We start from the raw sequence: 15,614 nt of genomic DNA on the forward strand, positions 1-15,614 counted from the left end.
TGAAAAATTAGCTCAATTCCCCTTTTAAACATTGCGAAAACCGCCCAACTTCGCGATGGACACCATGGTGGACGCGCGTCCACGGGCGCGTCCACTGCGATAAATGCGTCCAAACTTCAACTTCTGCAAGCGTTCTGATGGACGCCCGGGTGGACGCGCGCGTCCACTGCGCGTCCACAGCAGACTGCTGTTCTGCTGCTAAACTTCTACAAGCATAATTTCGGACGCAGGCCTGGACGCATGGGTGGACGCGCGTCCACCGCGCGTCCATTGTAGCCTGGCCTAATTTTGCTCCAACTTTGGTTCGTTCTTCACTTATCTGAAATGTTGTTATTTCCTGCCCTTTTTGCACATCTTTTCCCTACAAAAAAATTAGCCAAGCGTGGAACGGCGTCTAATGACAATAATAAGCATTCTAAAGCAAATTAGGACTAAAACATTCATAAGGGTCGTGAATTATGCACTTAATGATCCACAAATAACCTTATAAAAGTGGTATCTTTTGCACTTATCAACTTTCTCATCTTCATCAGCTTCATTCTCCATCTCCTTTGCATCACCACCTTCACTTGGCGTGAACAACTCATGTATAACATCTTCATGTGGGATTAAACCTTGAATGGGTTCTTGAGTTGTCAAGCCTTTTCCTTGAGCCTTAAGATCTTCCAATTGAGCTTGTAACATGTTTATTTGAATGTTCCTTTGAATGATTATGTTATACATCATGGACCTCATCATCTCATCAATAGGTTGGTTTGCTTGTGGAGTTTGTTGATAGAATGACTCTTGAGGTTCTTGATGTACAGGTACTTGAACTTGGCCTGGATATCGAAAGTTAGGATCAAAGATGTAGCATCTTTCGGCTTCATGTGATCCTCCACATATGGCACACCAAAGAGGTTGTGGCATGAACAGTGATGGTGCACCTCCTTGAAAAACTTCTTGATTCATATTGGCACCAAACTCTTGAGGGAAAGGTTGATATTCCTGAGGATGTGGTGGGTAAGGATTTTGGTAGTATGGATTGAAATCTTGTGAAGGTTGTGGGTATGGATGTTGGTAGTTTGGAGTGTATTGAGAGTATGAGTTTTGGGGGGGGAATGGTGGTGGATGAAAATTTTGGGATTGAACATCATAGTAATGATTAGGAGGTGGGGCTTGAATTGTACAAGGATTTCCATATCCATCATATTGGTTGCCCTCATAAGATTTAGAATCGTAGTATCCTCCTTGATTCAACATGGGAATCCCTTTCAATTTCAATCAAATCAAAAGATATAGACTTGCAGGCACATTAGCAAAAAAAAAATTTTTATTTGTGTCTAATTTTTTTTTTTTGTTTTTTTTTTTGATAAAAACTTGATCTCCTAAAATTCACTAACTCTAATGCTAGTAAGAAAATAATCACACAATCAAAACCAAATAAACCAATCCCCGGCAACGACGCCAAAATGTGATGGGCACAAATGATGAGTGTAAAAAGGGTGTAATGTCGTTCCGTTGAGGATTGGTGTTATGGCACGAAACTGTGTGAATTACCAGGCACTAGAGTATATGAATTTATAGAATCCAAGTAACAAAGACTGAATGATGTGGAATAAAACAATTAATTAATGTGTAAACCGTATGATAAAAGTATGGGCCAGATCAGGGGATTGTAACCTTGATGTTCTAACAAACTCAGAATTAGGGAAAGAATAATTAACCAAGGGATATATGGGCAATGCACAAAAGAATTCTACTCAGCTACTTTCGTAATCAATAAGAGAATTAGGCTAAGATTGCCCCACTGCCGTGATGCATCAATCATAACCTTAAGCACCTAAGCATTGTAAGCCCCCAATATTACCTCTACTTTCATAGCAGGAAAATTAGGTTGAAATTGGTAAGGCTCGAGGTCTCCATCCAACTGTCGTTGTAATGAATCCCTCTCCCAGACTAGCAATTAATTGTGGCCACAAACCAATAACTAGTGCAAAGAAATCCCCAAATCAACATAAACCCTAGGTAAAAGATTCAATCCCTTTATGCAATTAAACATAAATCGAACATCAAGATTAACAATGGACCCATAATCCAAACCCATAAACGAACTACTCCCGCATGATGGGAGTAAACAAAGCAAAGCAATAATTAATAACTATAAACATTGCAAGAAAGTAATAAAGGAATAAGAGAACTTAACTGATAAAGAACAAATCCAATCTTCAATCTTTGATTCCAATCTTGAAATAAAATAATCTAATGTAAAACTAGTCTAAACTATGTTGGGGAAAATATAAACTAAAAACTAGGGTTCAGAACTCTGTGAGGGAACTCCTGAATATATAGGAGATAGATGGGCCTTGGGCCCATGAGGCAACTTCCAAAACTTGTCCATAATGTTCCAAAACTCTTCCTTTGCTACTCCTTGTGGATAATTCAACTCTTGGGATAATATAACACACAAACAATTCTCAATTTCATTAGGATAAGGAAAATAAGCATTAAAACAACTAAAATAAGGGGTGAATTATTGTACAAAATAGTAGATATCCGAGGCCGAGGGGGTAAGGGGTTTGGGGGAGGAGAGTGAAATCGTGGTGGCTATGGAAAGGGTGAGTGATCTCTTTATGCAGTTTGAAGCAATCGGAATGGAGGGAGAAGTTGCAGGTTATGCAGGCATAGAATGGTTGGTGAACCAGAGAGCAGTTGAAGCTTGCATGCTGAGCAAGAATGGGAGGATAATGATGAAGATGATGATGAGGGAGTTATTAGGCCTTGTTTGGGATGGTGGGTGGTGAGCTCTAATGAGTGGGGTGGCTTGGCTGAAATGGTTGATGGAGTTTTTGGATAGAGCTCAGAGTTTTACCTTCCCCATTTTTCTCTGCACAAAAGCTAGTTTTGGCTTGGAGGTTGCAGAAATGGAAAGCTTGATATATACATTACAGGAGAGGGAAAGGGAAAGGGAAAGGGAGGAGAAAGGTGTCATGGCTAGGAGGAGAAGAACACTCTGAAAGACAAGTTGTATGAGAGGAAAAAAAAAAAAGTCAACTGGCCTCCACGTCAACAGGGTAACCGGGAGGGAGGGCTGGATACCGGCTGCTAGGTGAAATCGCACATATTTGGCTTGTTGAATGGTGTAATTGCACTTTTTTTTGTTCGGTGGCCTGATTGCACTTTCGTGTTACGTTCAGTGGCCAATTTGGCCCTTATTCCTTAATATTTTATATTAAAATTTTAAATTTATTTAGATTTTAAATATTTAAATTACTGTAAATAATAATAATAATAATAATGTAAAATAGTTTTGTAAATTTTATATTTATATTTTAGGAAATAACTAACATATAACTATAATATATAATGTGTATATATTATTATTATTGAAAAAAATAAGAAAATATATAGTGGATGCATGTGCATGGTAACAATAGTGGAAAAGATAACGGAAGTTATAACAGTAAGAGTATGTTTATCTAATATATTGTAAAGTACAACTTTTATAACATAAAATACAAAAAAAAAAAAAAAAAAAAAAAAAAAAAAAATAAAAAAAAAAAAAAAAAAAAAAAAAAAAAAAAACTTAACGGAAAAAACAGACATAAATCAAGGGTATATCTTCATTAACACTTATTATGTTTTTAGATATAGTTGGGGATTGGTGAAGAAGATTTTAATTAATCAACACTCTACGTTTTCAATATGATGTAGGATTACAGCAACATGGATGTGAGGGTAGTATACCCCTGGCAGAGCTCCTTAGTTTTATATGAAATTCCAGGTATATATATATATAGCATTAAATGTTATACAGAACTTATGTTAATGTTTAAATAACTAATAATTTAAGTAGGTAGGTTGGTTAAATTCTAAAATTGATATTAAAAAGTCTATCGCAAAGGTTCAAACTTTGATATTTTGTATTTTAACATTATTATGACTGTTTAAAATTTGATATTCTGTCATTGATATTTCTAATGACATTTAAACTTGACCCCACCCAGAATACTTTCCTGATTTGTTTCCACCACGTCGTCATTATGATGATGAAGCTGGATTCCATAATGATCTTGAAAAAGGTAATTAATTACTACCAATTTTCTCACCTTCTATATATGTAATTAATTATTATATATTCAAATTAAACACACAATTAATTACTTGAAAACTAGGTAGCTAGCTACTTGGGAATATATATTATTTTTATTGTTGGCTATGTTTGGCAAACCTAGCTGAAAAGGTAGCTGAAAACTGAAAAGTTATAAACTCGAAGCTGAAATCTGAAGAGCTGTTATGCTTAAAAGTGTTTGGTAAAATTAGGTTTTTGATAAGCTGATAAATGTAAAAAGATTAAATAGGACATCTTCATACTAATTTAAATTTAAATAGGTTTGTTTATATATTAAAATATAAAATAATGAAATCAATATATTTAAATAAAATATAAAATAAGAACATATATTTGAAAATATATAAAGTAAAAAAATGTTTATAATTCATAAGGTTAGTTAATACAAAAATTAATGTTCAAACACAAATGTCAAACTAAAATTACAACCAAACATAATGAAAAGAAAATGTCAAAAGGGTTTTAATGATGTCATTTATTTAAAATAATAAGGATAAAGATGGAAAAAAGTTAAAAAGCTACTAGCTTATTTTTGAAAAGATATCTCAAGTAGCGTTTCAAAATAAGCTCTTATTTTAAGCTACTAGCTTATTTTGAGAACATTACCAAACAGAGCTTATAACTGATTAGTAGCTTAAAATAAGCTATAAGCTCCTAAATAAGCTCTACCAAACAAAGCCGTTATCTCAATAATAATCTAGTATGATATACAAATAAGTAGCTAGCTAGGTATACATAGGAACCAACTAATTAACAACACAGGGCCGGTTTGATTGAGTGGCAAGACCAAGACGCTCGCGGCCGTGAGGTCCTGAGTTTGAAACCGTCTGCCACCCGGGTTTGAGCCGGTCAGCTATGGGCAACCTAGGCTGGTTAACCTCCTTGTGGTTCTTTGCCGGCTAGGATCACAGGGCGAGGGTTTACTCACATACTCGGAAGAGGAGTGGGGTTTGCCTCGATAAAACCCAACTATATATATATATATATATAGATGCTGAAGGTGTTTCGAATGAAATATTCCGCGGGCTATATAATGCTGCCATAAATGGCGACTGGACAAGTGCGGAACGTATTCTACGTGACAATCCGAGTTACGACGTTCGTGATAGCATTACAAAAAGAAAGGACACGCTTCTTCACATTGCAGCCTTGGGAGGAAACACATTATTATTTGTAAATAAGGTAGTGGAGAAGCTGTCAACAAAAGAATTGGAAGTACAAAATAAGTATGGATGTACTGCATTCTATAACGCAGTTGCATCGGGTGTTGTGGAAAACGCCAAGTGTATGCTAGTTAAGAACCAAAATCTGCTAAGTATCGGGGCTGGTGGCCTTGGGGCGGACAGTAATAATAAGATTGCTCCTATCTATCAGGCGGCTTTGCTACGACATAACAAAATGGTTTCTTACCTCTACACTGTCAAACCTTTGGTCGACTACTTGGATCGCAAGGAACTGATTAAGCTTCTCGTAATCACTATTTATAACGACATGCATGGTAGGTATATTATATATATGCTAGCTAAGTTACTTCTTTATTTAATTTTAATTAATTAACTTATTAGTTATGTTACTAGCTTTTCAAGTTTATGGACCAAACAGATCGAGTTATAATAATTAATTATATAATTATTATTACATGCAGACGTGGCGTTAAAGATCTTAGAGAAGAACAAAGCATTAGCCTTAGCTAAACTCAAAGGAAATCGATCCTTCTTGCATCTGTTAGTTCGCAAACAAGCACATATAGCTCCTGCAGGAATTTGGCCAAGATTTCTTGCTGCCGCCTCAACTACTGCACTCTTCACTAAGCCTGATTTCTGTAAGAACGTACCACCTATACATATACCTACATTTTTACATTATCATTTTTTATTATTATTATTATTATTATTATTATATGTTAGTTGCCTCTGCTCGATCGATCAATACATGCATTATATATACAAAATATTGTTAGGCCGGTTCAAGCCCTTACCACTTACATAAAGAAAAAAAAAACTATAGTTAGTAACAAATGAGTAATTTGCCAATGACCTTGTAGTCCAGTGGCATCAAACCCTTCCAGAGTAATTTATTTTCTTATAGACCACCATCACATTTTGCAAAAGTTGGGTGCTGGACTTCGCCTTTACTCTTTACCGGCCTCCCGTCAACAATTCCCCAGCCACCAGTACTAGACTATGCCTTTACTGGACTCCACCCACAACAAATGAATTTAATTAATTATACTTGCTTAATTAGCTACTATACTTTTTTTTTTTTTATAAAAGCTACTATTCTTTTAATTTTAACTATATATTTATAGTGCACAATGGAGATGAAGAAGAAAAAGAATGTGTAGCAAAGACAAAAGCGGGAGTTGAAGAAGAAAAAGAACGTGTAGCAAAGACAAAAGCGCGAGTTGAAGAAGAAGAAAAATGTTTAGCAAAGACAAAAGCTGGAGAGTTACTTGACATTATTTGGAAAGAGTATTGTAATCTAACTGATAATGAGTTTAGAAAGGAAATTTCCCGTCAAGATGATATACTTCACTATGCTGCAAAACATGGGAATGTTGAGTTTCTAGACATGGTTCTTAAGAGTAAGCCTGAACTGTTTTGTGAGAGCAATAAATGTGGGCATACTATCCTCCATGTTGCTGTGTTATACCGACAACAAAATGTGGTGAATTATATATCCAACAAACAGGGTTATAAATATTCCATGATTCTCTGTCTTGACCTAAACTACAACAACATTTTGCATTTAGCGGCAAAGGCTGAAAACACATTTTGCGATGACTACCTATGGATTTATGATGATGATGAGGTACGTAAATATTTCATCCAGAAATAGTAATAATAATAATACTCAAGAGTCAAGATCTTGTGCTCTAGTGACACCAAGTTGCACTTCTTATGGGAGGTAGTAAGTTTGGGCCTCAGGAAAAAAAAAAAATAGTTAGTCAGAAGGCAGCCAAAGGCCTTGTGATTTGGTGCACTTGGACAAGGCGACATTTGAAGACAAAAACTTCTGTGAGACAATTCCACACGAATATTTATTCGTTATTTATTTATATAAGATAAAAACTTTTGTGAGACAATTCCACACGAATCTTTATTCGTGGAATAAAGTTTTTGTTACTTGGAAGTGTATGTAATACTATCACAGCTGGAAATATTCATTTTCCGACCACCAAAAAGTGGTCGGAAAAGGGCAATTTCCGGTCGAAAATACAGTTTCCGACCAACTTACCGACCACTTTATGAGTTCGAAAAAAGCCCTCGGTATTACCGACCACTAGTCAAGGTGGTCGGAATTACCGACATTTTTTTTTAGGACGTCGGAAACATAGATGGAAATCGTCGGATAAAGAGAACTATTTCCTACCACTGGTGGTCGGCAATTGGTCAGAATTACCATCGTCCACCGGTAGTCGGTATGATTCACTAAGAAAATTTAAAATTTGAATTACCGACCACCATGGTGGTCGGTAGTATTTACTAACATAATCATACTGCATGTAAGATTGTCAAATATCCTAAAAACCCTGTTATAATAATACAAATTTGAACACCACATTTTTAAATTCAACACTACAATTTTAAATTCAACACCACAATATTAACAATTGAAGGGAATCAAACATTAGAATCATTTAAATCCAAAGTGTAGCAGTTGCTTCACAATAAAAAATACAGCTATTGTTTGTAGCTATGTTTCACCATCCAAAACAAATTTTCAAATCATTCAAATAATATGCTATCTAATCTTGACTAGAGGGGGCTAGTGTATCATCATTGGAGCTATTTTTGTTTGGATCTTGATCAAGACTACCAAGATTTGCACTAAAGTGGGCAAGTGTTGCTTCCATTTTCTGAACAATATCACGGATCCTCCGATTTTCCTCATGCATATCTTGTTGCTGCTGTTGCATCACTTGATTTTGCTCCTCTAATTGCTTAATTCGAGCTTCGCAAGATGAATGTGAAGTTGATGACCCAATGTTGGATTTCCTGTGTATCATAGCCTCTTGAGGTTGTGTTTGCTTCAAGTTGGTCACAGTTTCCTGAAAAAATAAAACAAGAAATAGCTTCATAATAGATCCACAGACTACAAGCAATACACTATGCCCACCACTGCCAATTCAACCACATGCTAAATGACTACAGGCCTAAAAGTTTGAATGGTGGATGACATTACTGAGAGATCAAAACAGTAAATAGCTTTATTACCCTAAATCAGGGAACCAGTATACAAGGCTTACATTGCAATAAGGTCTGTAGAAGTAGTTATTTCTTTGTTATGAAAACAAAGAAATTAGAAATACCCTGGAGGAAGGTGAAAACAGTAGGGGGAATAGAAAGGGTGCAAAGGTTCTCAACCATAGAAAAGAATCCTTACTACAAATGCCCATCAGAGAGCCGACCTACAACAATGTTCCTCTAAAATACCCTTTTCGAATTCCTAAATCACCTGCTTGATATCATTGTCCCCTAAGAAGAATTAATACTCAACACATTCAACAGCAGCAGCAATTGCCAAATTTAAATTTACAATTTTACATAAGCCAATCACAATTGCAAACAATATTTGTAGATTTTATTCACCAGTGTTAGTTGCATATAAATAAATTCTTTAAAGCATCTAAGCATCTAAGTACAGGTGCTACCGAAATTTAAATTTTGTGTTTAAAGCATCTAAGCATATAAATAAATTTAAATTCTGTGTTTAAAGCATATAAGCATATACTAAATGAAACTTCAACACATTGACAAGCTGGGCTGCAGCAGTCATGATTTTAAGCCATGTGGCATTACTGCCTGTAAATGCAATCTATGCATTAAGCCATGTGGCATTACTGCCTGTAAATGCAATCTATGCATTATTGCAAAAAGATTAAAAGAATTAAGCCCCACAATCATGGTATAATAAAATGTCAAGTCAATGGAAACAATGATAAATATACACTAATGAAATGAGAAAATCCAAAAGCAGCCGATAAATATACACTAATGAAATGAGAAAATCCAAAAGCAGCCAACCTTGTCAACATGAGGATGAGACACCAAAGGAGCACCTGCTTCTTGTCCCAACCCTGTTAGAATGTTAAGGGCACCAGGAGGAAGGCCAACCTCTTTACACACTTCACCCAACTCCAAACATGTACTGAAATTGACAAATATATTATTATAAGTTAAAAACCAAAATAGTATGACAACACTAGATAACAATAAAATTAAGAGGATATAGACCCACATTGAAGCTAGTTCAGATGGTTTATGTATTGCAGCACAACCAGCAGCCAGCGCAGTTGAAGAAGGTGTTGTCTTTGGGTTTGTCCATCATCTACAATCAAATACATGAGTACCTTTAAATTAGGACTCAACTGACCACAAATCATAGCAAAAAGCAAACGGAAAAAAGTTTAAGGATGAAGAAGCAAGTAATTGATTGGGGATGATTAGCACTAGCACATAAGTGACATAACCAAATGAACAAATGATTTTGGATGCACTGTTAAATAACTACAAAACATGTTACATATTAATTTGCAGACACTAAATAAACAACCATAGTATGTAAAACTGTGATTTTGTTCATTTTATTTCAGAAAGCAGATATTATCTCTGGCACAATTCTCAGATCTCCCAACTTACTTGCATATGTTGAGGCATACTTGGATTTCAATTTGACAAGCAATCCAAAACTTAAAGTGCATGTTCAAGTGGGGAGCAGCATCTCAGTGTTTGCAAATTCTCCCTCACTTTACATTGCACCATATAGGTGTATCAGGTAAAATTTTAAGTCAAGTTTCAATACTTCCACCTTTAAAATGCAATTCTTGCATATCAATAGAACAGCTTCTCTTTTTTTTTTTTTTTTAAACAATACAATTATAACCAGAAACACATCAGCCAATTGGATTATTAAAAAAAAAACACAGACACACACTTTCAAGAAAAATAGCAGCTCTAAATCAACCAAATTTCTAGAACTCTAGCAGAAAAGATGATGTTTTCACAATTGAGCACAACTAAATCAAACAATAATCTAAATTCAGCAGAAAAAACAGTTCAAAAATTAAAATTAAAATTAAAATTCTGAACTAACCCTGCGGTTAAATGCGGCAACACAAAGACCAGTAGCGAGGCCAAGGAGACATCCAAAGGTCTAGCCCGCCTTCATTATACCAACTGCTTTATTTCCTTATTGCATAATGGGGAATATTTGGTGCACAAGCTAGGCCGATATCTAAGAAAATAACATGCTAATGACACCAATTGAGCCATTTCCCTTTTATTGATCAAGGAAACATAGAAAATCTCAAGGAAAACTGTCTAAAAAACAATGCAGAATCCTTAGGATAGAGTAACAGGACAAGTCTCAATTTCTCAATCCAAAGTATAAAGTATAACACTAAAGATATTAATCTAACCTGCAGAGAGATGAACTATTCAAAGTGCATTTGAGTTTCAAGAGAATTGTACCTGTGGTTTTAAGAAATTGATTGCAGCTTAGGAGAAATCCAAGAATAAGAGGATCATCGCCGAAGCTCACCAGCGCTAGCTTGTGCTAATGCTCTGAAGCTCACCGCCGTTTCACTCTCTTCATCAGCAGCTTCAATTCCCTTCTGCGCCGTTGATAATCCATTTTCTGCAGCCTCAATCCCCTTTTATGCTGATATTCTCTTGATAAATGCAAATAGGGATTTAGGATTAGGGTTTCAGATTTAGAGAAAAATGGAATTAGGAATAGAACTAACCTATAGCAGATAAGGCACGGGCGATGAGAAACAGCTATGACGACGACGACGACGAAAAACAAGCAAACAGCGAGGATATTGCAACAAGAAAGCCGACGGAGTCTGAGCAGCGTGCAGCGGCGACGGAGTCTGAGCAGCGTGCAGCGGCAATGGAGTCTGACTAGGACTAGGGAACCTATCTTTTTATCTTTTTTCCTAAGTATCTATAGCATTATATATATATAAGTAAATTCCGACCGCCAAAGGTGGTCGGGTAAAAAGACTAATTTTAAAATTTAAACGGCTGAAAATTTTCCGACCACTATTTTGGTCGGAATTTTCGACCACTTTCCGACCAACACAATTTTTCGACGGGAAAATAAAAAAAAATCGCTTTTAGCGACCAAATTTTTGAGTGGTCGAAAAGGAGGTCGGAAAATCAGCATTTTCCAGCAGTGTATTGAAGAAAAAATGTACTCCGTAATAAAGTATTACATGTGTTCTTCATTAGTACTATTACATACATTTTAGCTTATAATTAAAAAATAATTTATTGCTGATTAGTAATACATGCATTTTTACATTTTTTTAATATAAGTATTAATTTTGATATTGACCATACATGTTTCATGACTAATGATTCCTAAGACGATCTCATGAGAGTGACTCGAATTATAATACTTGATGGCTACCTTTAATTAATTTTATGTTATCCATTGCTCCAGTCTATTTAAATTCCTAGCTTCTAATAAATTACAGCTAGCTGATACCGGTTCCTTCCTTAATTATACTATACATGCAGGAGGAAAAGGTGGAAGTCTCAGAAAACAAGAAAACGGATGATCAGGAGGAGAATGAGAACATTATTCAAGAATCATCAGCTCTTCGGATATCCACAGCAACCCAAAAGGAGGTAGTCCCAGAAAACAACAAAAAAGATTATCAACAGGAGGAGAACATTATGCAAGAATCATCAGCTCTTGGGTTATCCACAGCAGCCCTTCACTATGAAAGAGAGATTTCATGGTTTATGGTGAGAACAACTCAAGTGTCTAACAGTGCGGTTCACACCATTCAATATTATAAAATGCACAACTCAATGTTAGAAAACGCACCACATGAAAATACACAAAACACCAAAAAACACACCACACAACCAAAATAATGCACCATAACTCCACTGCCTCTAATTGTACATTTCCAAACTGTGGTGTATATTTTATAGTTAGTAGTGTGTTTTTTGGTGATGTGTACCTAAGGGTGCATATTTGTGTGGTGCATTTTTTAACACTGAGTGGTTTATATTTGTATAAGTGAGGCCGTTCTGTTCACACGTTAAGAGGCATTCACACTTGAATTCTAATATATATATATATATATATATATATATCACATATCCTTTAATATATGTAATTTTGATGAGGTGTCCAGGGGGTGGAGAAGATTGTGCCGTCATCATTTCGCCACATGAGAAATAAGGACGGCAAAACCCCAAAGCAATTGTTTTTGAAAGAGCACATGAAATTAAAGATGAACGCAGAAAAATCTATTAGAGGCACAGCGGATTCATGCATGATTGTGGCAACCTTAATCGCCACCGTGGCGTTTTCTGCGGCCTTCACCGCACCAGGTGGTAATGATGACCAGACAGGTATTCCCATATTTATAAAACGAGCAAGCTTTACAATTTTCGCAATATCGGATGCTGTGGCAATGATCTTCTCGATGGTGTCAATTCTCACATTCTTATCCATCCTCATTTGGCGCAATACGGATGATGATTTTCATTTGGCATTGAAAAGATTGTTCGTAGGATTTGCAGCAATGGGTGTGTCCATATGCGGGATGCTCTTCGCTTTTACCGCAGCCTTCTTTCTGGTGTATGGGAGGGCATGGCAGCCAATTCTGATTGCCACATTTGTGGCTTTGCCAATTGCTTCCTTTTTGTACCTAAATACTAGGTTGTGGATTGATGTTGCTTAAGTTGCTTCCCTCCACCAAACAAACAACTTATGTTGGAGGATGGAGTAGACCCAAGGCCAACTGATGAGAAATTAAAGGTGGTGAGCAAGGCTTGTTAAAGAGGGTGTTATTGTAATTTCCTTTTATTAGTTTGTTGTAATCGTTTGCTTTGCCTACTTTATATGTGTGTGTGATGTTTAGTTTGTCACCTAGCTAAGCATAAGCGTTCCACTTTACCACTTTTCCCTTAAGTGTTACATCATCCAATACTTGTTTTGAGTTAATACATGCAAATATCTTAGGACCTTTTCCAGTTCATTCATTGGGAGCGGAACACTTTGGTAAATCACTATTCGAGATTCACATGGTTTCACCTAATGAGTAATTAAATTTATTTTAAAACAATGTGGCATGCTCATTAAAATAATACAAAGTGACAATGGCCTAGAATTTAGTATGGCAAAGTTTTTCTCTAAGATGGGTATTATGCATAAAAAATCATGTGTTAATACGCCACAACAGAGTCTGCCCATCATGAAATTCATAACACTAACGAAGCTAACACTGAGGTATCCACTCTCCTCGTTCCTCCTATTCAGCCTTAAAGATCCTCTGAGGCAAATTATGATGTGGACCTGGGTCCAAAACTAGGTCGTTTTTGTCTCTTTCTTTTTCTTTTTTTTTTTTTTTAATTTTTTAAATTCGTAAACATATTGCTGAATATAGAGTTGTCCAAAAATGTGTAAATGTAGAGGTTTCAAAGTGTGAATGTAGAGTATAGAAATCGTGAATGTAGACTTATGATTGTGTGAATGTAGAGTTGCCCAGAAATGTGTGAATGTGGAGGTTTCAAATTGTGAATATGGAGTATAGAAATCATGAATGTAGAGTTATGCATGTGCGAATCTGTAATAGAGTTAAGAAGTTCTAGCAACTTGTAGTCCTGTAATGTGTGAATGTGGAGTTCTCAAGTTGTGAATATGGAGTATAAGACCTGTGAATATAGAGTTTTGAATATGTGAATGCATAACAGTGGTAATATAATTACTAAACATATAATCCTGTAATGTGTGAATGTGGAGTTTACAAAGTGTAAATGTAGAGTATAGTGTATGTCAATGTAGACCCAGGTCCACCTTGCAAGGTGGACCTGGGCCCCAGATTTGGCTAATCCGATTATTATATGGGTTGGGTCGAGCTAGCCCAAACAATACAAATCTTAGCCCCACCTTAGCCCATATCCCAAAATATTTTTTTTTTCATTTTCTTTAGTTTAGACTTTTACATTTGTCAATAAATGATTCGAATATGGATTGGTGTAGGTCGAACCAAACATTAAAATTTTGGCTAGGTCCATAAAATAAAATAATTTTTTTTTCAATTTATTTAGTTAATTTATCAATGCTAATTAAATATGATTCAGGTCTAGCTAAACCAAAAAATATTTATAAAAAATAAAATAAAATAAAAAACTTGGCCCGACCTAGCCCACACCCAAAAATAATTTTTTTGAGTACTCCTGACTTGATTATGACAAATTATTATGTGGATCATGATCCACATAGTGCTGTGTGGACCATAACAAAAAATATATTTTTAATATGTTAAATGTACATCATTTGCGTATTGAATATACAGTACACAAATAATGTACATCCATTGAATACAATGTACATTTTTAATATATTAAACTTACATTATTTTATACTGAATGTACACTATTTAATAGTATAGTCCACACAATAATGATTGCTCTATTACATTGTAATATATATATGTTCATCTATACTTTATTTAACATGTTAAAGCACAACGAGCCACCCCCACTGAAGCTCTAATAATTAATAAGTTATAAGTTAAAATTATTTATTTATATCTATTATTATAATTATTATTAATCTTAATACTTATTATAAATTTAAATTTTTACTTTTAATAAATACTAATTATTATTGTAGTTAAATAATTAATATTTGATAAGAAATAATTTTTAATAGATTTATGTTCATATTTTAAAAAAGGAACCAAACAGAGAAAAAAATTGACTTTTAGGCAAGCAAAAAAATTATTATTTTTTATTTTACTTTCATCCCAAAAGATGAAAATATTTTCTAAAATATGATTTTTAAAAAAATCATTTTTAAAATATGTTACGTGTTTTCAAATTAACCCTAGGCAAATATCCATAATTGTTGGGTCGTGTATAGTATGACAGGAAATACTTGGAATAGGAAGGCACACTAGCTGACAGGAAATTATTTAATTTGGCGTATATTTATGTCTCCATGGATGGTGAAAGATAAGGTTCTGATGTCTCTGCCACAATAAAGGAACTTGTGGAAACAAGAACATTGACATTTGACAAATGTGTAGAAATTGAAACAACGTACCAGACAAAAATATGTACACCTTCCATCTCATTTTATCTGTCATACTTATTATTTATCAGTCAAACTAACTCTTTCTTCCTTATTTATTTTCTTTAGTATTTTTTATGTTTAATAGTATTTTTTTATTGTAATTTCTAATTAAATATATTAATTTTGTATACTAATATTAAACTTAATATTAAGAAAAAGTTAACTAAAAATAACTTCATTCAAGTCTCGTTAATTAAACCAGACACATCAAATGAGACGGAAGGAGTATGTTTTTACTACCAAAAGTTAGCTATCTTCCATCGTACCTTACGCCCTTACCACATTGGAAGTCGATGTCATAAAATAATTTTTTCTTTTTAGTTTTTTTTAAACAAAAAAAAAATCAGAAAGAAAAAACTTGAAACATAGATAAAAATGTTTAAATGATCTTTTA

General features: G+C 34.7%; 1 protein-coding gene and 1 long non-coding RNA gene across 4 annotated transcripts; one reads left to right on the forward strand and one right to left on the reverse strand.

The window, feature by feature from the left end:
- Nucleotides 1–7,717: 7,717 nt before the first annotated feature.
- Nucleotides 7,718–11,028, reverse strand: LOC116026760. 3 transcript variants are annotated; one of them, XR_004099889.1, is made up of 6 exons: nucleotides 10,860–11,028; nucleotides 10,585–10,784; nucleotides 10,208–10,348; nucleotides 9,353–9,442; nucleotides 9,139–9,262; nucleotides 7,718–8,162 (listed from the first exon to the last, which is right to left on the reverse strand). It is a non-coding gene; the product is annotated as an uncharacterized LOC116026760 (long non-coding RNA). The 3 variants fall into 3 exon arrangements; XR_004099891.1 differs by having other exon boundaries at nucleotides 10,208–10,364; XR_004099890.1 differs by lacking the exon at nucleotides 7,718–8,162 and adding an exon at nucleotides 8,944–8,971.
- Nucleotides 11,029–11,634: 606 nt separating this feature from the next.
- LOC116027651 (ankyrin repeat-containing protein NPR4-like) lies at nucleotides 11,635–12,821 on the forward strand. Its single transcript, XM_031269356.1, has 2 exons — nucleotides 11,635–11,871; nucleotides 12,270–12,821. Exons 1-2 carry the CDS (start codon nucleotides 11,635–11,637, stop codon nucleotides 12,819–12,821), a joined length of 789 nt encoding a protein of 262 aa, XP_031125216.1.
- Nucleotides 12,822–15,614: the final 2,793 nt, after the last annotated feature.

This window comes from Ipomoea triloba, chromosome 8 (assembly GCF_003576645.1).
Source record: "Ipomoea triloba cultivar NCNSP0323 chromosome 8, ASM357664v1".
Taxonomy (NCBI): domain Eukaryota; kingdom Viridiplantae; phylum Streptophyta; class Magnoliopsida; order Solanales; family Convolvulaceae; genus Ipomoea; species Ipomoea triloba.

Excerpts from the sequence above, each read along its gene's own strand:
- LOC116027651 (XM_031269356.1), top strand. The coding sequence starts at position 11,635 with ATGCAGGAGGAAAAGGTGGAAGTCTCAGAAAACAAGAAAACGGATGAT. Across the intron at positions 11,872-12,269 it reads GAGAGATTTCATGGTTTATG|GGGGTGGAGAAGATTGTGCC; the intron begins GTGAGAACAACT and ends TGAGGTGTCCAG.